Genomic DNA, 23,646 nt, shown 5'->3' with positions numbered 1-23,646 from the left:
AATTTATGACCAATCTTTTCGGGACACCCTGTATATTATATAATATTATATTATATATAGTATATACATATATATACAGGGTGTCCAGAAACTCTACCGACAAACGAAGACAGGAGATTCCTCAAATAATTTTAAGACAATTGAACCCAATTCACCTAGTCCGAAAATGCTTCTTAAGGGAGCTAGAGCTCTTTGAAGATGGCGTCATGAAATTAGTTTTTCTTAAATACCTCCAGAACGCTTCTATTTAGAAAAACGAAAATTGGTATGCATATTTACTTTTCAGAGTTGAATCGATTCAATCCATTGCAAATTTATAGTTCCGGTCATAGGCGTCCATTTTGGGTAGAGCAGCGGGTGTTTTATCGCATAACTTTTTTGTCCTTAACTTTTATGCATTTTTGACACCGGATTATTAAATTGTGAGGTATTCTAGTACTAAAAGGTACTCATGCTTTAAGTCGGTAGGACACCCCGTTTTCTAGAAAAATCGATTTGAAAGCTTTTCGTTATTGGAATTTGAAAAAAAAATTGAAAGAACTTTTCAACAAAAAACGAAGTATTTTATCAACATAAAGGAAGAGTAACTTTTAGTACTCGAATACCTCAGAATTCAATAATCTAATGTCAAAAATGATCAAAAATTCAAGACAAAAAAGTTATGCTATAAAATAACTGTTGAGCTACCCAAAACGGACGCCTATGACCAGTTCTAGAAATTCGCTATTAATGAAATCGATTTATCTCTGGAATATAAATAAATGTACCAGTTTTCGTCTTTCTAAACAAATTTTTTTTTAATTTTTTTTTTAATTCAGAACGCGAAAAATTTTCAAATCGATTTTTCTAGAAAACGGTGTATCCTACCGATTTAAAACAAGAGTACCTTTTAGCACCAGAATACTACACAATTTAATAATCCAGTGTCAGAAATGCATAAAAGTTAAAGATAAAAAAGTTATGCGATAGAATAACCGTTGCCCTACCCAAAACGGACGCCTATGATCGGTACTAGAAATTTGCAATGGATGGATTAGATTTATATCTTGAAAATAAATAAGCGCACCATTTTTTGTTTTTCTAAATAGAAGCGTTCTGGAGGTATTTAAGAAAAACTAATTACAAGACGCCATCTTCAAAGAGCTCTAGCTCCCTTAGGAAGCATTTTCGGACTAAGTGAATTGGGTTAAATTATCTTAAAATTATCTGAAGAATCTCCTGTCTTCGTTTGTCGGTAGAGTTTCTGGACACCCTGTATAATGGATTTCTACGGCTGTCGCCGTCTCTCCATACCCAGCTTCCAATGTTTTCTATCGTAACACGTATCTTCATCTAATTGCCTCGAATCCATTGCGTCCTGAATATTGTCCCTCCAGCTTCTCCGTGGTCGTCCCCTTCTTCTTCTCTCCGGTGGGACCCACTCTAATATTTTTCTCGGCCAGCGAGTCTCATTCATTCTTTTAACGTGCCCGAACCATGTCAGCTGTCTCTTTTCAATATCGTCCATTATAGTTTTTTCCACCTTCATACGTTCTCTAATTGTTTCATTTCTTACATGTTCTAATCTGGAAACCTGACAGCTTCTCCTCAAGAAGTCCATTTCTGTACTAAGTAGCTTCTTTTTATTTCTTGCACTTATGTCCCAAACTTCTGCACCGTAGATTGTAGCGCTCTTCATTATACTTTCATATATTCTTTTCTTTGTTTCCTTCCTGATATCTTTGTCCCATAACATTGAATTGAGGGATCTAGTGATGATTCTACCTTTATTGATCCTGTGTTGTATTTCATCTTCACTATTTCCTCGTTTGTTAAATATAGCTCCCAAATATTTGCATTGTTTCACACCAACAATATGTCCTTGTTCCAATGGTAGGTTTTCAATGTCTTCATTTCCCACTATGAAGTATTCTGACTTATCCATATTTATTACTAATCCTGCCTGTTGGTAATGCTCATTTAGCTTCCGTATCATATAGCTTAAGTCATATTGATCTTGGGCTATTACAACTTGGTCGTCCGCAAAGTATAATGTAAATAGGGGTCTAGGACGTTTCATCGCCGCCGTTTCATCGCCGCCGTTTCGATGCCGCCAGTTCGATGCCGATGCCGGCCGATTCATCGCCAGTCAATTAATCGCTATCTGATATATTTCCGAATTTTCGACAGTTACAATTATTAGTTATTTTTAGTATTAATTAGGAATTCTAGGAAATGCGAGATATGACGGCGATGAAATGGACTGGCGATGAACCGGCGGCATCGAAACGGCCGGCGATGAACCGGCGGCATCGAAACGTCCCATTCCGTGTAAATAGGGAGTCATCTCCCACTTTCAGTCCCATCGGTTTTACTGCTTTTGTCCACCTCTGTAAGGATTGGTCAAGGTATATTTTAAAGAGAGTGGGAGATAGACAACATCCTTGTCGGAGGCCTTTTGAAGTATTAAATGCCTCAGTGAAATTTTTACCGTTTTTGATTCTGGTGTTAGTGGTCTCATACAACATTCTAGTTGCTTGTATGAGTTTTCCATCGATACCGATGTCTTTCATTGAATTCCATAGTTCTATAATGGGGACACTATCATAGGCTTTTTCTAGGTCGATAAGAGCGATGTGGGTTTCCTGATTTCTTTGTATTCTTTTTTCTAGTGCTATTTTTAAAGTGAAGAGATTGTCTACCGTTGAACGTCCCGCACGAAAACCAGCTTGTTCTTCAGCTTGCTTTCCTTGAATTTCTTGTTCTATTTCATTTCTTAATAGCCTGGAGTATAATCTTCCAATGGTGCTGATGACTGCAATTCCCCTATAGTTTTTGGGGTTATTTTTAGGTCCCTTCTTATGTATGGGAGTAATATGTGATGTTAGCCATTCATCTGGTACTTTTTCTCCATTCAGGCATCTTTCGAAAAGATTTTTAAGCATATCCCATAGTTTGGGTGGTCCATATTTTATTAATTCAGGATTAATTCCTCCAGCTTCGGGTGCTTTCCGGGATTTCATATTTTTAATAGCTTCTTCCACTTTGGTTTTATCTAGTTGTATTTCGTGTTCACTCTGTATATCATTCTCTTTTTCTTGTATTCTTGTTATGTATTGTGGTCGTTTTTCTACCAATAATTCCTTAAAATGTTGTTCCCATTCGGCATCAGATATACTCTTAATTGTGTGCCCACCTTTATGTGATGTTCTGACATTCTTTATCATCTTCCATGCTTCTGAACTCCTAGTTCCTCCTAATTGTTGATCTATGTATTCACATTTTTTGATCCAGGTTGCGTTTTTTCTTTTAATCACTTCTCTTTTTAATTCTCTATTTATGTCCCTGTATTGTTGTTGAATCTCAACGTTTTCCTGATTTTGTAGACGTTGTAGGTGAAGTTGTTTTTTCTTCTCTATTTTCTCTTCGATATCTTTATCCCACCATTCTGGTTTCTTTCCGTTTTCTAAGTTTCCTAGTGCTTCTTGTGCTGCTTGTTTTATGCATGCTTTTATGTGATTATATTCTTCTTCGGTTGTTCTTTGTTCTTGACTTAGTTTCTGTTCAAGTCTGTTACGGTACAGATATTGTGTACTTTCATGTTGTAAGCTATCAATATTATATTTTTCTATTTCTGGATCATATGAATTCCTTTTGTGTTCTTTTTCTTCGGAGTTATTTTGTTTTGGTATAAATGGAACATAAATTTTACCGATTACTAAGCAGTGGTCTGATCCGCAATCAGCCCCTCTGAAAGCTCTAACATCCTGGATGCTAAATTTTGCATTTTGTCTCGAGATTGGATAGTCAATGATTGACTTAAGTCCACGTGTATGTTGGTACCAAGTAAATTTATGGATGTCCTTATGTTCAAAGAATGTGTTGTATATTTTAAGTTCATACTCCTCGCATAGATTGATCAACCTTATCCCATTGTCGTTAATTCTTTCTTCTCCATATTTTCCCACTACATTACTGTGGTCTTGTTTGCCTACTCTGGCATTTAAATCTCCTGCTATAATCAATTCGTGCGTATTCGGAACCTGTTCTATTTGATCTTTTAATATTTCTTCAAAATTGTCTTTTACTGCTATCTGGGCATCGTCATTGGGAGCATATACCCCTAGGATTGTAATCGTTCTTCCTCTAATTGCGAGGGTCAGTTTTATTATTCTTTCGTTTATAGCATCCCATGGTTTTGGTTTTTCCATCGTTTGTTAATCATTACTGATATCCCTGCTTTCGCTCTTTTACTTTTTAATACTCCCGTGTAGCAGTGTATATAATTCTTAAGATCTTCACAGGCGTTTCCCTTCTTCTTTGTTTCCGAGAGGATAATCAGGTCCAAGTTTCTTTTTTCTACTTCCATAAGAATTTCTCTTTGTTTATTTCTAATTCCTTGTATATTCCAAAAACCAATATTCAATGTCCATTTTTGTTGCCGTGTTCGTCTTTGATTAAAACTGTCCCGTTTCCGAGGCCAATTTCTGGGTGTTTTAGCTTTTGTTTATTTTTTTACGGGTGTAGGGTTGCTGGCCCTACGACCTAACCCTCCTCCTTTTTCCGGGCTTGGGACCGGCAAGAATGACCGTAAAGCTACTCGATCCACCCAACAATCATTCCAGGCGGAGCTATATACATATAAGTAGTATATACATACATATACGTAGTATAGGCGGAGTATATACATACATATAATATAATATTATATTATATATTATAATAATGATACCTAATATAAAAAAATATTATTTTTTACATTTTTTACGATTATTTTTAAAATTTCTCATTATAACTTTTTTTCTTCTACATTTAGGTATATATTATATTATATAATAATAAAAGCTTATTTTGTTTACTTTAAAAGGGTGTATTAAAAAAAATTCTAGGATTATTTTTGAATAAGATATTATTTTTCAAAATGTAATGAGTACTTGCAACGATTTTTGATTTTAGGGTTATTTTTTAAATTTCTCATTATAACTTTTTTTTTCTTGTACATGAATATACTATATATTGCTCAATAAAGAGGGCTTACTTTCTGTTCTTTAATATGGTGTATCATCTATAGCCGAGTGATTATTTATATTTTTTTACCTGTATTATTTAAAATTATTTCTTTTACAAAAATTACATAAACATTAGTCTGAGAAAATATCACTTTAGTTAAAATTATTTAAACGTTGACATTTAAAAAATTTTCAAAATCAAAGTCCATCTCTTCGTTAGCATTAGCTTCAATATCTTCCTCTGACACCTCAGTTATCTTAGAGTTCCCACAATTAGTACCCATGCACATGCACCCTTTGCAGAATATTGAACAACTAATTTCTATCTTCCTACAACCGCAGTTTTTTGTACATCCTTTGGTACATTTACATGCTATTTTTTCAAGCAAAGCTTGTGGTGCAGGAGTTTTGACAGTAAATATTGGAATTAATCCATATTTTGAATTTTGCCCGGCCGAGTCAAGTGGATCGAAAGTATTACGTATAAAAAATAAGATTCAATCATAACACACAATCCCATAAAAAGGTTATAATGAGAAACTTAAAAAATAATCCAAAAATCAAAAATTGTTGCAAGTACTTATTACATTTTGAAAAAGCATATCTTATTTAAAAATAATCCTAGAATTTTTCATAATACTTATAAAACAGAAAAAGGTTTCTTTTTTATTATACATATAATATATACCTAAATGTAGAAAAAAAATTATAATGGGAAAGGTAAAAAATAATCGTAAAAAATATAAAAACTTGTTAAAAGTATAAAATCTTGAAAATGATAACCTCTTTAAAAGAAGTCGTACAACATTATACAGTAGAACATTTTAAAGGTAATTGATTTCTACTCCTCTTACATGTACCATTGTCTAAAGTCATATGCCTAAAGTTTCGTAGAAAAAATTTACGGAATAATATTTGCGAAATAACAAGGAAAATTGCCCAAAATTGCTGTGAGTGGCGAACTTTGAAAAATCATATTTCGAAAACTGTAAATCCTAATGACCTCTACCAAACACCATTTTAAAGAGAAAATATGTAAGTTTTTTTTCTGTAAAGCAATGTCTATACCTATATCTCCGTGGACAAAAGTTATGGGACAAAAAACAAAATTTCTTTCTTTTGGGTTTCTTTGTGCTTTTTCTTTTGAATATATTTTTGGAAAAAAAAGTATCTTTGACTTTAAAAAGTTATATTTAGATAGGAAATTTAACCAGGAACAATTTTTATGTAGACGTATTTGTACCAAAAGTGCATAGAACTCACCCTAATGTAACCTGTGCCCAGGGACTAATTCACCCATTTCTCAAAAACGCACCCCTTTAAATGGTAGCACACCGCGGTTTTTTCATGTATAGAGATTCATTGACCATATCAAATAATAAAACCCCGTTAACGTTGTAGTTCCTTTCTATAGTACATAATCAATAGCCTATTTGTAACGCAAAGTAAAATATCGGTAATTTATCATGTTGTTGGATTCGCAGTAGGCCGCGTTTAGAATTAAAAAAATTCAGTTGAGTATGTTTTTATTCGATTCAGAGTTGGACTACCATCTCCATATAGCAACTATTTCAGCATCCTTATGCATCATCAGTGAAGTTTATGCAGTCACAACTCTGAAGGGAATATAAACATTCTGCCTCTTTTAAGGCAAACCATCGCGATGCAATGAACCCACCTTTTGAGACGCAATCTAGCGACATCTCTCGTATTACGAGGAAAAAAACGAAAAGCCCCAGATACAAAGTTTACTACTTTTTAAACAATTAGAATAATTGAAATAAAAATATAATAAACAATATTTTAAATCTAAGACTTTTCGTTAATAAACTGCTTTCTGGCTGCATCCCATATCTCCGGATTTTACAATATATAATCACGTAGAGACGACGAAAATAGGAGAAAGCAAATAGAGGACACTTAGGCCACGCATTTACCTTCTCTTCGTCTAGGAAAAGGACCGAAAGACAGTTTCTAAATACTCAAAAACTGAGTAAAATGAAAAAGATAAAAAAGGGTTCAAGGCAGGTTTTGTTCATATTCGATTCAGAGTTGGACTACCATCTCCATATAGCAACTATTTCAGCATCCTTATGCATCATCAGTGAAGTTTATGCAGTCACAACTCTGAAGGGAATATAAACATTCTGCCTCTTTTAAGGCAAACCATCGCGATGCAATGAACCCACCTTTTGAGACGCAATCTAGCGACATCTCTCGTATTACGAGGAAAAAAACGAAAAGCCCCAGATACAAAGTTTACTACTTTTTAAACAATTAGAATAATTGAAATAAAAATATAATAAACAATATTTTAAATCTAAGACTTTTCGTTAATAAACTGCTTTCTGGCTGCATCCCATATCTCCGGATTTTACAATATATAATCACGTAGAGACGACGAAAATAGGAGAAAGCAAATAGAGGACACTTAGGCCACGCATTTACCTTCTCTTCGTCTAGGAAAAGGACCGAAAGACAGTTTCTAAATACTCAAAAACTGAGTAAAATGAAAAAGATAAAAAAGGGTTCAAGGCAGGTTTTGTTCATATTCGATTCAGAGTTGGACTACCATCTCCATATAGCAACTATTTCAGCATCCTTATGCATCATCAGTGAAGTTTATGCAGTCACAACTCTGAAGGGAATATAAACATTCTGCCTCTTTTAAGGCAAACCATCGCGATGCAATGAACCCACCTTTTGAGACGCAATCTAGCGACATCTCTCGTATTACGAGGAAAACAACGAAAAGCCCCAGATACAAAGTTTACTACTTTTTAAACAACCCTTTTTTATCTTTTTCATTTTACTCAGTTTTTGAGTATTTAGAAACTGTCTTTCGGTCCTTTTCCTAGACGAAGAGAAGGTAAATGCGTGGCCTAAGTGTCCTCTATTTGCTTTCTCCTATTTTCGTCGTCTCTACGTGATTATATATTGTAAAATCCGGAGATATGGGATGCAGCCAGAAAGCAGTTTATTAACGAAAAGTCTTAGATTTAAAATATTGTTTATTATATTTTTATTTCAATTATTCTAATTGTTTAAAAAGTAGTAAACTTTGTATCTGGGGCTTTTCGTTGTTTTCCTCGTAATACGAGAGATGTCGCTAGATTGCGTCTCAAAAGGTGGGTTCATTGCATCGCGATGGTTAGCCTTAAAAGAGGCAGAATGTTTATATTCCCTTCAGAGTTGTGACTGCATAAACTTCACTGATGATGCATAAGGATGCTGAAATAGTTGCTATATGGAGATGGTAGTCCAACTCTGAATCGAATATGAACAAAACCTGCCTTGAACCCTTTTTTATCTTTTTCATTTTACTCAGTTTTTGAGTATTTAGAAACTGTCTTTCGGTCCTTTTCCTAGACGAAGAGAAGGTAAATGCGTGGCCTAAGTGTCCTCTATTTGCTTTCTCCTATTTTCGTCGTCTCTACGTGATTATATATTGTAAAATCCGGAGATATGGGATGCAGCCAGAAAGCAGTTTATTAACGAAAAGTCTTAGATTTAAAATATTGTTTATTATATTTTTATTTCAATTATTCTAATTGTTTAAAAAGTAGTAAACTTTGTATCTGGGGCTTTTCGTTGTTTTCCTCGTAATACGAGAGATGTCGCTAGATTGCGTCTCAAAAGGTGGGTTCATTGCATCGCGATGGTTTGCCTTAAAAGAGGCAGAATGTTTATATTCCCTTCAGAGTTGTGACTGCATAAACTTCACTGATGATGCATAAGGATGCTGAAATAGTTGCTATATGGAGATGGTAGTCCAACTCTGAATCGAATATGAACAAAACCTGCCTTGAACCCTTTTTTATCAGTTGAGTATCTTAAAAAATGTGAACCTTCAACCTGTATGGACTGCAAAGCTTCAAATCTGTATTTATTTTGATATGCATATCTACTTGCAAAGATGGAATTGTGAACAAATAAACGACACAAACTTTGGTATTAAACTTTTACAATTAGACTAAATTACACTAATTATTTTTAAAATGATGATATTATGAAATTATGAATTATGATGATATCATGAAATGTAAATAAAAAATGGTCAAGAAATGGGGCCTTATATTACATGTTTTGGTGCATCTTTTTGCTACTGTAAATTTGTCTAGATATTTTAGAGTTAGGTATAACCTCCCCTATTGTAAAAATCACGAGCCGCCACTGGTAGATACCTTTTTGGTGTAAAAGTACACTTGGAATTTTGATTAATTCTACCCTTAAAAAAGTTATGTTAAATAATACTTGGTACGAACCTTGTATCTAGCGCCCTCTACGAGAGTCAGATATAAAAACATGGGATATGGATGTATCAACTTCCAACCTGTGTTTGTGTTACCTTTTTTTAAACACTGGGGAGAGTGTCTTGATTCCGCGTATACCGATGATTCCAACGGACTTGATAAATCAACCGTTGGAAATTTGATGAATTAACTTAGAGTTTCCATGTTTTGTACATTTCTAATAAAGACAAAAATATTTCTTATTAGAAAGCATTCAGTTGATTAAAGGTCGATTCGCATTTTACGGAACGTCAACGTTTCTCACGGACCAGCAACGTCCTGTCAAAATATTCTGTAGTGTATTTTAAGCAGAGACATGTTAAGGATAGACTTGGCTAGGGATATGCCACTCAATGCAACGGAGTGTAACGTCGACATAAGGTTGAGTGGTCTAGCCATCTTTGTCAGTCACATAATGCGCGGGATCGTTTGGTTAAAAGAGATAGATTGACGCTTTTTTGGTGAATATGCCGAGTCTATGCTTAATATGTCAATGATTTTAAGCCAGGATGTTCTCATATGTCGGCACCGTCACGGAACGTCCTGCTCTTAGAACGTCAACGTTTCTCTGAAACAATAGTTTGACGTGACGTTCTGTGTCGTTACGTGTCCATTCCTGTATATTTTTAGTATGAGAATCATGGAGATATATATTAACATAGAGTGAGCCTACACTCCGCGCTTCGTGACGACAAGATCTCTTCGACTGGTTTGCGGTATCTCTTTCTAGCACATTGTATCGAGAATCTATGATGACATTCAGTCTGAGTATAGGCACGGAAGGAGAGGACTCCTGTCGCAGCTTTACTATGCGTAAGAGTGAAACAGCACAGAGCCAAAGAAAAAAAATGGTGTCGTCACTTCGCACTGAATGACAGTCCGTCTATCATTATTTAAGTCGTGATTTAAGTCTATGATGAGAACGCGGAAAGTACAACGCCGGCCGTCAATCAATTAAATATTTGGTAAGATCGTCTCTTCAGTTTGAAGTTTAAACTAAATAATTGTTCAATTTTAGATAATAGTACATAAAACTGATTCCGAGACATTCTGAAGTGTTTATAAAAAAAATTCGTCATCATCTAGTTCTTTAAACAATGTTTGGTAGGTACTCTCCTACTCTATTAAGAAACATTCTTTGTACCCACAACTTTTTCTTACGTTTGTTGCTTGCCTGCTTCTCTTCTTCTTCTTTAAGTTCCATCTTCTATCGAAGGTTGGAAATCATCATAGCAATGCGGACCCTGTTGACTGCCGCTCTAAATAGCTCTGCACTACTGCATTCGAACCATTCCCGTAAGTTTTTAAGCCAGGATGTTCTTCGTCTTCCCACATTTCGCTTTCCTCGGATTTTGCCTTGCATAACAAGTTGTAATAATGAGTATTTTTGCCCTCTCATCACATGTCCCAAGTACTCAAGTTTTCGTCTTTTGATAGTTAGTATTATTTCCGGTTGATTTCCTATCCTTCTAGTTACTTCCACGTTCGACATTCTTTGAATCCATGATATTCGTAGGATTCTTCTGTAACACCAAAATTCAAAGGCGGCCAACTTATTCAAATGGACTTGTTTCAACGTCCACGCTTCCAAGCCGTAAAGAAGAGTAGAGAACACGTAACATCGAAGCATCCTTAGACGTAGTTCTAACCTTATATCCCGACAACAAATAAACTTTTTAAGTTTAATGAATGATGCACATGCTATTTCAATACGTGTCTTAATTTCTTTGGTTTGGTCTACATTTGATGTTATCCATGTTCCTAAGTATTTGTAGTTATCCACACTCTCAATCACAGTATCTTCAATAGTTAATTGGATGTTTACTTGTGCTGATTTAGTTATGATCATGCATTTAGTTTTCTTTAAATTCATCTTCAGTCCGTACTCATGACAGCGTTCATTAAGGCGTTATTAAGGCGTTGCATAACGTTCTGTAAATCATTGTTGTTATCTGTTATTATTACTGTATCGTCTGCAAAACGTAAGTTGTTCAAAACTTCTCCATTGATAGATATACCTTCTATTGAATTTGAGAGCGCTTCTTGAAATACCGATTCACTGTAGACATTGAAAAGTAGTGGAGACAGCACGCAACCCTGAGGGACTCCTCTATGTATTTTGATATCTTGGGTGTCCTGGCCGTCAACTCTTACCTTGGCAGTTTGATTCCAATATATATTAGATATAATTTTCATGTCACGACTGTCAATATTTTTGCTTTTTAATATATCTACAAGCTTTTTATGTTGAACTTTATCAAATGCCTTTTCAAAGTCTACAAAGCATAAGTACATATCCTGATTCATGTCCATGCATCTCTGGGCCAGCACATTCAAGCCGAACAAAGCATCTCGCGTGCTCATACCATTTCTAAAGCCAAATTGTGTGTCACTGATTTCATATTCGAGAGTTTTAACAATTCTACTATGTATTATTTTCAAAAATGTTTTAAGTGTGTGACTCATTAAAGATATTGTTCTGTGATCCGAGCAGGTTGTTGCACTTGACTTTTTGGGAATTGCTACAAAGGTCGATTGCAGCCATTGTTTGGGGATTGCGGCAGTCTGATATATTAGATTAAAGAGGTCAACCATTACATCAATAGGTACCATCTTCATCAATCAGTTTTAATAATTCGATGGGCACATCATCTGGTCCAGTAGCTTTACCCTCTTTCGTGTTTTTGATGGCATAGATGACTTCGTCTCTTAATATTGGTGGTCCAGTATCCTCTGTGATTTCTAATGACAGTTCTCCTCTTTCATCATTAAAGAGTTGTTGGATGTAATTGGTCCATTGACACAATATCTCCTTCACGTCAGTAATAATATCACCTTTATCATTTTTAAGGGTATTCGTTCTTGTGCTTTTTCTAGAACCTGTCATTTCTTTGATTTTTTTGTGTAAATTAAAACTGTCATACTTTTTACCCAGGTCTTCTATTTCTTTGCATCTGTCGGAGAGCCACCTCTCTTTTGCCTCTCGAATTTTCTTTTTGATGTTTCTCTGAATTTTTTTGTATTTATTCGGGTCTTTTGTTTTATGTTTTCTTCGTTCTTCCATAAGTTCAAGAATTTCTACTGTCATCCAAGGTTTTGTTTTTTCTCCAAGTGGTTTGAGGGTTTCTTTTCCAACTGATACTAAGGCATGTTGAATTTTTCCCCATTTTTGGTCAACAGTCAGAGTTTCCGCACTATCTTCTTTGACTTTCCTTAAGTTCTCGTTTATTTTAAATTTCGTTTCCGCATAGGTCTTGTCTTGTTTGAGCCGCCTTGTATCCATGATTTTATTGGAGCTAGGGCTCTTTATCGTCTTTAGTTTCACTCTCATAGACAAAACAACCGGGTTGTGATCGGAGGATATGTCCGCTCCTGGATAAGTTTTAGATGATACTATAGAATTTCTATATCTTCTGTTGACGATAATATAATCTATTTGATTTCTGACTATTTTGTTGTTATTGTCAGCTGGTGACTTCCATGTATATAGTCTCCGTTTAGGAAGTTTGAACAAGGTATTTGCAATTATGAGTTCCTCATTGATACAGAAATCAACAAGCCTATCGCCACGTTCATTTCTTTCCCCGAGTCCATATCGCCCCACATAATTCTCCACTTCTTCTTGACCGACTTTAGCGTTCAAATCGCCCATTATAATATTTATGTCATGTCTTTTAGTTAGCTTTACGACATTGCCAATTTGTTCATAAAAGGCCTCTATGGTGTCTTCATCCTTGTCTGCAGTGGGTGCATATCTTGGATTATATTTATTTTACGATTTAAATGAGAGTTGAGAGACAGCATTAATACTCGATCAGAGTAAGGAACAAAGTTACAAACGGCTTTCCGAGAATTGTTGTCAACTATAATTCCAACTCCCTGTTTGTGATTGGGGTCGTTGTTTCCGGAATAATACAATGTTCCATTTCTGGTGTTACATTTTCCTGATCCGGGCCATTGTATATCGCTAAGGCCCAGTATGTTAATCTTCATTCTGCATATTTCCGACACAGCGTTATCGAGTTTGCCTGATTGGTATAAACTTCTTACGTTCCATGTTCCAATTTTCAATGCTATAGAGTTATTCTTATTTCTTTGACAGGGATTTACCTTGATGACGACCTGAGAGGCCCTGTCGTCTAAATCTGATCGTCCTCCCCTGCCGGATCTTGGATTCTGAGCTCTATGATCATTAAGTAAATTATCAATTAGTGGGTCCATGATGATTTTTACTAAGGATATCCACGCGGATCTTTAATGTGGTAGTCATCCCGTGGCTTTCCACATCTCAATGCCGTTGACTAATTTAGCTCTTCCGCCTTCGGAGTTAATTTCTCGACTCCAGGGCAATGAAGTGCCCTACCACGTATCGGTTCTTCCACCCGTAGCTGTTGACCAACAAGTGGGTGATTACTTATACCGGCAATCGTTCGGTTATTCTAACAGCTCCATTATCGAATAATAGACCGATCCAGGTTCATTTCCCTTACGCTCTATTTTGGTTCTGAGGCTGCTGTCTGACAGAGTAGGATATGGAAAGGGAAACTTTGGTAATTAGGTGGGAGAATGGGTTTAGGACATAATTTCTCCCAGGTACCAGGAGATTGGGAGATAATTATGGCTCACGTGGGCAGGGTCGCATCCCTGAAGTAGATCTATCTTCCACCGGGGACATAAAAGAGTATCTACCCGCTACCACATTCTTCTCTTCGCCCAACATTAATTCAGTTATTGTTAATTTTCTTTTGCCTAATTTGCTCATCGCTTAACTTTTTGTTGTAATTGAACGACGTGACAAACTGCACCACTGCACGACGCACGTATAGTGTGAATAAGGTCGATTTTAGGTCGATAGTTTTAAGGTCGATTCGCATTTTACGAAACGTCAACATCCCGTCACGGACCGGCAATGTCCCGTCAAAATATTCTGTAGTGTATTTTAAGACAGAATGTTCTCACATTCCGGCACCGTCAAGGAACGGCCCGCTCTCAGAACGTCAATGTTTTTTTGAAACAATAGTTTGAGGTGACGTTCTGTGTCGTTACCTGTCCATTCCCGTATATTTCTAATAGTATGCAAATGCGGAAAGTACAACACCGGCCGTCAATTAATTGAATAGTTGGCGAGATCGTCTCTTCAGTTTGAAGTTTTAACTAAACGTAGTACATAAAACGGACGGGGTCGAGTTCGCTCCCAATGGTAAGAATTTTACCTGAACTAAAAAAGGTAGAGTCCGAATTGGCTCCCATAGACAAAATTTATTTTACCTAAACATGTCGAAAATATCACCCAGCGTTGTCACTTCTTTCAAATTTTCTCTTTTTGTTAGAAACAGGTACCTTCCTAGAAATATCTATGGGAAAGGAGGAAGACCTAACCCTTCGGTCCTAACTTAACTTTCGGGTATTAGAGTGTAGAGCGCAAACCGGCCGATTTCAGGTAAGAGCGCAAAACGGTCGAGCGCATACCGGCCGACACCGATAATTTGTGTTAAAATTGCCACATATGCCAATGTTGAACTAAAACAAACTCTAAAAGTATTTGTCTAAAAGTATAATTTTCCTATAAAAAGTCTATATCACTATGTAAATTTCCTAAGCAGTATAAATATTACACGATTTGGCAACAATGTCTAATGTTTCCGCGATTATATGAGAGCCTAACCGCATTCATGCAGGAGCCAATTCGTACCCTTCTAAAATATACCTGAACGAAGCGGAGCGAACTCGACTTCACCCCATAAAACTGATCCCGAGACATTCGCTTGTGTTTGTTCGCTTATGTTTGTGTTGTAATTGAACGACATGACAAAGCTTGGTGGACGTTATTGCTCCACTTCACAGTGCACGTATGAATGAGCGACAGTTTTAAACGTAACGTTGCCGGTCCGTGACGGGACGTTGACGTTCCGTAAAATGCGAATCGACCTTTAACGTAACGTTGCCGGGCCGTGACGGGAGGTTGACGTTCCGTAAAATGCAAATCGGTCTTTAACTTTAGTTATTTTGAAGGTTTGTTGGTAAGGGAAGATGGAAACAGATACGAAGGTTCATGGCATAAGGATCAGAAGCATGGTGCGGGACGTTTCTACTTCTTGAACACGGGTATATTGCAGACTGGTGTTTGGAAAAACGACATTTGTACATTTAGTACAATGAATAACTTACCATTTAGACAGAGTTCGAAATTGCCAACAGTGTTTCCTTTATTAGTCGTAAGTAATTTTTCTATTTATGTCTTGTACATGTCAAAGAGAAGTCTTTTTATCTGTATCAAAATTTGTCAGAAAATGACTTTCTTTACACTAAAAAGTACACACTTTCTTTAAATAACTGAATACGACAAAATCTTTCTTTGATTAGTCCAGGGGGCCAAGGCTTTTTCGTGGCCAATCAGAACCCAAGCAGTTTTAGAGTGTATTCCTATGTATTTTGACCCGCTAAATTCCAATTTAAAATTTGCTTTTGCGTCGGAATTGACGGGATTTTGTTATTAGGGGAGTGCAATTAGAACGAGAAGATACAATGTTTCGGAAAAAATCAAAAAAGGTTATATTTTTCTAAAACTTTTTTTGTTAGTTTATAAATATGTTAAAGTAAAAAGTTCTACTCACAACTTTCGCCGCTAATTGTTTATTAATTGTTTAAACAATAACAATTGTTTTGTATAAATAATGTTAAGAATATGGGTGAATTCAACATTTTATTTTGATAAAAAAATGTTTTTATTTTAGTTTTGATTATGCTGAACCCGAATCAGACATTACAATTTGCAAATTCAAAATGGCGGATTCAAAATGGCGGATTTTTTCCTAAAATTCCTTAAAAAGCAGTTGTAAAATCCGAATTTTTTTTATAAAACGTGTTTGTTTACATATATGTGGATATTTTTGAGAGGTTGCTGAACCTGAATCAAATTTTGATAATTTAAATTATAAAATGGCAGATCCAAAATGGCGGATAACTTAAAAAATAGTTGTAAAATCATAATTTCTTTACAAAATGTATTTATTTCTACATATATTTATTTTTGAGAGCTTTGATAAACCTAACTTAAATGTTAACATTATAAACTATAAAATGGCGGATCCAAAATGCGGATTTTCTAAAAAGAACATAAAAAAGAACATTTTTCTAAAACATTTATTGTCTTTATTTTTAACAGGTTGTTGAATCTGAATTAAAGATTAAAAATTTAAATTTCAAAATGGCGGATCCAAAATGGCAAATATTTAAATGAAAAACAAGTAGAATCCAATCAAACAAATATGGAATTTCATTCTTAAAAAAAAGATAAACAAATAATTTTCACAAAAATATTAAAAATTAAAATGTATTAGAAAGAAAGAACCAATTATTCAAAATCTATCTCTTCAATATTCAAAAAATTGTTGCAATGGAATCATAAATAAAAAGTTATTCTTAGTAAAAAGCTCTGCATATTCTAAAACTTTAAATGCAATCATAAAATATCAATTTTGTACAAGATATGTCAATAAATAAAAATTTCAGTTAGGAGTAAAATACCTATATTTTTGTTCAAAGTTGAAAGTTGTTCAGAATTAAAAACGATGTGTCAATATGCAATTACACTTTTATGCAATTTTTTTACATAATACCTCGTATAATATTGATAAAATATAATATTTTATATTTGCATATTAAGTGTTAGACCATGCACAGCTATTTATGACGAATAACTTTCTTCATAAAATTAATAATAAATCAGTTATCATAAATAATAAGTGAAAATTTAATGATGTTTGGTATAATTAATTTGAAACGATATTTAAAAAAAACAAATTTTCGATTAGAAGGATATAATTACATATTGGAACATAGTTTTTAATTCCAAACAACTTTTCTTTATAAAAATTTTCGATATTGTGAAATATAAAGGTACTTTACTCTTAGTGAAATTCATATTTTTTGACATACCTCGTACAAAATTAACAAAATTTGATATTTAATGGTTGCATCTTATGTTATATACGATGCAGAGTATTTTATAAAGAATAACTTTTTTTCGTAAAACTGATATTAAAAAAGTTATTAATAGGTTCCAAGTTACGCAGACATACTGTATAAGAGCTAAAAAAAAATTTTTTTGTTGAACATTTATTATTTTTGAAGCTTATTATTAAATTAATTTTAGGTAAGTTTTACAGAAAAAAGTTTTGATCACTCTGTATATACATTTTTTCAGCTGGTAATTTTCGGTTTTTGTATTACATTTTTGTTATCTTTCTTAGTTTTCTCAAAAAGAAATTGTTTATTTCATTTTTAATCTAAAATAATTCAGTGTTTTTTAAAGATTACATCCTAGGCTTTAAAAAAATATTAAAAAAATTGTATTAGATTTATTCAAACTTGAGTAATGCCGTCTTAAAGTGGTGGGAATTCTGTAGAACTACTAAGTTTTCAAAAATTACATTTTTTGAGACAGCGTATTATTTGAATTAAATTTTTGAGATTTTTTTTAATGAAACATCGTTTAGTAAGATGATTGAGAGGTAAGTTGTGCAAATTTGAGAGCTTTGTAAGTAAAATTGTATTAGTTACACATTTTTAAATCATTTTTAAACAAAATTCATGTAAGTCTCACTTTCCGCCCACACCGTACTTATGTCCATACATTTTATTTCTTTTTATTACAACCATAAGATAGCTTATTTTATCATATTTCATGTCCAATTTGTAAAATTTCTTTTGGTCCATTAGTTAAAGAATTACATTTAAAAAACTCAACCGTGCCCTTCTTCCAACGCTAGTTTACATTGCGCCAATGTGTGTGAGAAGGGTGACTTTAGCGTTATAAATAAAAAATTACAGAAGCTAGAGATTTAATTCTAGAAAAATCTTTATATAAGGTTTTTTTTGTAAAATTTTCTGAATTTTTCAATGGTCAAGTCAGTTTTTTCTAAAAATTATATTTTCGGAGTTATTTAAAAAACATCTAACTTCGCTGTTCATTTGTTTAATAAAAAATGAAGCACCCACTTCTCGAGTAGAACTTTTTGATATGTTGTTTATTAAACATTTCTTAATGAAATTACAAAAAGTTTTATCTTGTTTGATTTTTTCCGAAGTGAAAATCTAAATGCACTCCCCTATATAAACAATTTAATTATTTAAATGATTATAATTCGTAAACTAATAAATATAAAAAAAATTTACAAAATGCAATTTTTTCATTAAAAAAACCTACAAAATCATATTTGGTAAACCTTGATCCAATAATTAGAACCGGAAATATTGCAAAATTAGTGCAAAAACATTTCAATATTATGGCATTTAGGAGATTTTTCACTTGTAACTCGGCTGCATGTTGAGTAAAATAATTTTATAATATCTCAAATTAAAGGAAAAACTAGCAGCTTTAAAAAATAAACCCTAATTATAATTTGTAGCGGAACAAAGTTATAAAAATTACTTATAAGCGGATATTTTTTATTAAAAAAGATATTCAGTCGGAAAAATGAAAGTATACCCATGAACGAACATATAAAACACGCTGTATTTTCGTGTCACCGTGTCACAAAGAAAATGGTCCAGTGCAAGTACATGTAGCAATAATTATTACGTGTACTTGCGCTGGTCAATTTTTTGTGTGACACGGTGACAGGAAAATACAGCGTGTTTTATATGTTCGTTCATGGGTATTCTTTCATTTTTCCTACTGTATAATTTGTTTATAAGGTTTTTTAGCTACTAAAACTTTATAGAGCAAAGCAAGTTACATAGTCGTATTGATCCAAGACGAAGGATTTTATGTATTATAATAATAATATAATATAATAATAATATTACTATATTATATTATATTACACTACTACTAATAATATTACTAATTACTAATAATATTACACTACTAGTCTCTACGAACCCTTCACCACTGAAGAAGTCTCAAATATGATCAAAGAGCTTCATAACTGGAAATCTCCTGGACCAGACGGAGTTTAAAACTTCTGGCTTAAGAAGTTTTGGAGTGTTCATGATTGCTTATCAACACTAATTAATAATGTTATTTCTAATCCGCAGGAAACACCATTATTTCTAACTCAGGGAACCACTTATTTAATACCGAAGGATCAAAATAACACCCAAGATCCAGCCAAATACCGCCCAATTACTTGTCTTCCAACTTTGTATAAATTGGTCACATCCTGTGTAGCCCGGCGTATCTACCAACACTATGCACTGAACAATATCATAGAGCCTCAACAGAAAGGATGCGCTAAGGGTTCTATGGGTTGCAAAGAACAACTTATCATCGACTCAGTCATTTCTAATCAAGCATATTCCAAAAAGAGGAACTTATTTACTGCCTTCATTGATTACAAGAAGGCCTTTGACGCAGTGCCGCATGAATGGCTTATAGATATATTGAGAATATATAAAGTCGATGATAATGACCTACCTTTTTACAGCATATAATGACAGAGTGGAAGACTAGAATTCACCTTCAAATACCTGGTGAAAATAACATCGAAACTAAAAATATCGCAATCAGCCGGGGCCTGTTCCAAGGAGATTCCTTAAGTCCACTGTGGTTCTGTCTAGCTATGAACCCAATATCTCAGCTACTGTACTCCACTGACGCAGGTTTTAGCATCAAAAATAACAACAATGTGGTGGCGAAGCTTAATCATCTGTTGTATACGGATGATTTGAAATTAATGTCTTCCACTCGAAACCAACTAGATGGGATGCTAAGAACTGTAGAATCCTTTTCAAATGACATTAGTATGCACTTCGGACTAGACAAGTGCCGTGTTTTAAATATAGTCAGAGGAAAAGTACAGCCCGGAGAATTCGATATGCAAAATGGCCAGAACATCGAGGCCATGGGTGAAAACGATATGTATAAATATCTTGGAGTAAAGGAAGCGCGGAAAATTGACCATAAGCAAATGAAAACTGAGATAACTGCGGAGTTTATACGAAGGGTAAAACAGTTGCTTCGTTCACACCTTAACAGTAGAAATTTGTTTAAGGCACTAAACACCTACGCATGTTCCGCGCTTAGCTATTCGTTTGGCATTGTTAAGTGGACAAAAACGGACATAGAGAATCTTCAGCGAAAAGTAAGAACACACCTCACAAATGCACAAATACACCATCCTAAAAGTGCAGTAGAAAGAACGACATTACCACGGAATCTAGGAGGAAGATGACTTATGGATATAGGTGAGCAATTAGATAAACAAATTGCTAATTTAAGAACTTATTTTCAGATGCAAGCTGAGACATCTACTCTACATCGCGCTATCTGCGCAGTAGATGACGCAACACCGATCAAACTGAGAGAACCAGAAATGCGCATAAACCACCTCACTAAAGATGAAAAAATGCGCACCTGGATGGGTAAACCTCTGCACGGGCGACATCCCAATGAGGTTAGCCAAGACTATGTCGACAATACAGCGTCGAACTATGGGTTGACATCAGGAAAGATGTTCCCTGAAACGGAGGGTTCATACTGGCCATTCAGGATTAGGTTATACCAACCAGAAATTACCTGAAATATATCGTCAAAGACCCTCAGGTTCAAAACGACAGATGCCGATATGGATGTCAAGCCCAAGAAACCATCCAACATATTACAGGGGGCTGCCAGGCATTTGCTGCAACTGAATACAAGGAACGGCATGACGCAGTGGGAAAAATTCTTCATCAGGAGATAGCTATCAAGCTGGGACTTCTCCAAACGGGCCATCTCCCATATTATCAATACGTCCCTGAGAGTATGCTTGAGGATGGCAACTACAAGCTATACTGGGACCGCACTGTGCTCACAGACCAAACAGTGGCACATAATAGACCAGATCTAGTACTAGTTAATAAATTAACCAGACAAACAACACTAATTGATGTGGCGATACTTAACAACAATAATCTACGTAGTAAATTTACTGAAAAGATCGCCAAGTACAGAGATCTGGAAATTCAAATACGAAGACAATGGAGATTGCAAAGTACCCAGACGATACCTATTGTTATGTCTACTACTGGAGTCATTCCGAAGAACCTCCTCGAAAGCATAAAAAGGCTGGGTCTAAATGAACATTTTTACAAGGCCATGCAGAAAGCTATACTACTCGCAACGGCCAGATGTGTACGAAAATTTTTGGGAGATACACCTGCATACCAAGTTACCTAGGGCTCGATAACACGGAAAGAGTCCCACCAGAGCTCAATCCTTTTGATACCGTAGGTATCTGGGATGAGTCAATTTTCCCCTTAGAGGGAGTGTGAGCCGTATGACTAAATCTGAAAAATAATATTACTATATATATATATATATATATATATATATATATATATATATATATATATATATATATATATACATCATTCCATACTAAGGGAACCACTTATCTAATACCGAAGGATCTAAATAACAACCAAGATCCAGCCAAGTACCGCCCAACTACTTGTCTACCTACTCTGTACAAATTGGTCACATCCTGTGTAGCCCGGCGTATCTACCAACACTGTGCTCTAAACATAATACCATAGAGCCTCAACAGAAAGGATACGCTAAGGGTGCCATGGGCTGTAAAGAACAACTTATCATCAACTCGGTCATTTCTAACCAATCAAAAAACGAAATATCTGTACTGCTTTCATTGACTACAAGTGAGCGTTTGATTCATTACCGCATGAATGGCTTATAGATTTTTTTAAAATATATAAACTCAATGATAATATATAGTGACCTTTTTAAAGCATATAATGACTGAGTGGAAGACAAAAATTCATCTTCAAATACCTGGTGAAAACAATATCGAAACTGAAGATATGTGGCAACGCAGCATGCACGTGTAAATGTCTGAAAGTGAGCTCCGATATTTTGAATCAAATTACTAATTTAAGCTTCACAAAAATTGTTACTGTCACATTATACCGTCATTAGTGTCTAAAGTTTAGGTGGGTATACCTAATTCAGTGTTGGAAAAAACATCATCTAGTATCTACCTATACGAACATCTTGAAAAATGGATAAAGGAACCCGTAGCCGAAGCATATCTTTACCCGATGATAGAACGTTGGAAATGCTAATTGAAAAGGTATGCAGCAAAATTGTTAAAGATCTTAATGAAAGGCTTATTAAAGTTGACGAGACATTGGTTTGCCTAAAAACTACTGTAGATAAAATTGACAGTAGGGTTGTTAGTAATGACAATAGGATTATAAAAAATGAAGCCTATTTGGATGGTATTATGCAGGTTAGACGGAATAATACTCTCAGAATAAGTATATGGGTTACCAGGGCCCTGATTCTAAATCAAATTTCGACACTAAACAAGTCGCTTTCAATATGGCGACGTCGAAATGCGACTGTGCGCGCCTTGTGGATTTTAGTTGAACTAACGAAATGACGTCACGAAATAGCGACTATCGAAATTAATAGCGACTCAAAAAAAGTGGTTGATATTATAATTTCGATGTCGAAATTATTTGACACGGAGATGAATGAATGGCCAAAAGCGAGGTTAGGTTTAGTTTAGATGTGTTTTGTTTATTTCTTGCAAGGAAAACTAAAGCAAAAGGTATTAATATGGCTGGGTTTAATTGAAATTTGCTTGTTTTGAGGAATTAGATAGAATAGTATTAAATTAGAAATATAATAATTGAGAATGTCCACAACATGAATCATCAACTCAATGAAAGATGTAAGGTAATAATCTGGGAAAATTAGTAAAAAACAAGGAAAATTAATTACCAGCTATTTTATTGCTGGACATGCTGAAATCAAATCTTAAGATTTCCTATATTAGTAATATAGCTGTGCAAAGTCCACAGAAAGTGTGCTATTTTGTTTATAAACAAATTAGCGCTCCGAAATCTTTTTTTTTTAATTATTGCTCTATAACTCCGAAAATTTTAACTTTAAACCAAAACACTCGCATAAAAATTGACAGTAATTTAATTCTGCACATTGATAATTTATGGTAGGGGAGCAAAGTATGCTAAATGTGCAGTCACTCGAGCGCTTTGGGGACCTATTGGGTTGTAATTATTAGGTCCTAAAACCAAAAAGAGTTAAGTAAAATTTTCCATTTTAGCGGGCGCTTGCCATTTTTTAATTTAATTTTCAATTTCCATTAATCGTTTTTTCCGAATATAGCGCCATCTATCCATAATTCGAAAAAATGTTTCGAATAAAAGTTGCTTATTTTTATGCAGAGAATTCAAATCTGCAATAAAAAATGGGGCTCCCATTTAAGATTTTAAAGTAACCCCCCACCCCACCTCCGTGGGGGTCGCGTTTGGTACCATTCGATATATTTTTCAAAAATATTAAATAAGTGTATTTTGCAGTTTTTCGATCTGATGTTTATTTTACTAAATATCGCGGG

At 34.6% G+C, this 23,646-nt stretch overlaps 1 protein-coding gene across 1 annotated transcript in view; it reads left to right on the top strand.

Annotated features, from left to right (window-relative positions):
* Positions 1 to 23,646, top strand: part of LOC114337500 (MORN repeat-containing protein 3-like) — a 68,600-nt gene that overhangs the window by 5,737 nt on the left and 39,217 nt on the right. The window contains exon 3 of the mRNA XM_050648380.1: positions 15,293 to 15,495. Coding sequence (XP_050504337.1) covers positions 15,293 to 15,495 — 203 coding nt within the window. The remainder of the gene's footprint in view (positions 1 to 15,292; positions 15,496 to 23,646) is intronic.

The sequence above is a fragment of the Diabrotica virgifera genome, chromosome 4 (assembly GCF_917563875.1).
Source record: "Diabrotica virgifera virgifera chromosome 4, PGI_DIABVI_V3a".
Taxonomy (NCBI): Eukaryota; Metazoa; Arthropoda; class Insecta; order Coleoptera; family Chrysomelidae; genus Diabrotica; species Diabrotica virgifera.
This window is presented reverse-complemented; position numbering and strand designations above follow the sequence as displayed.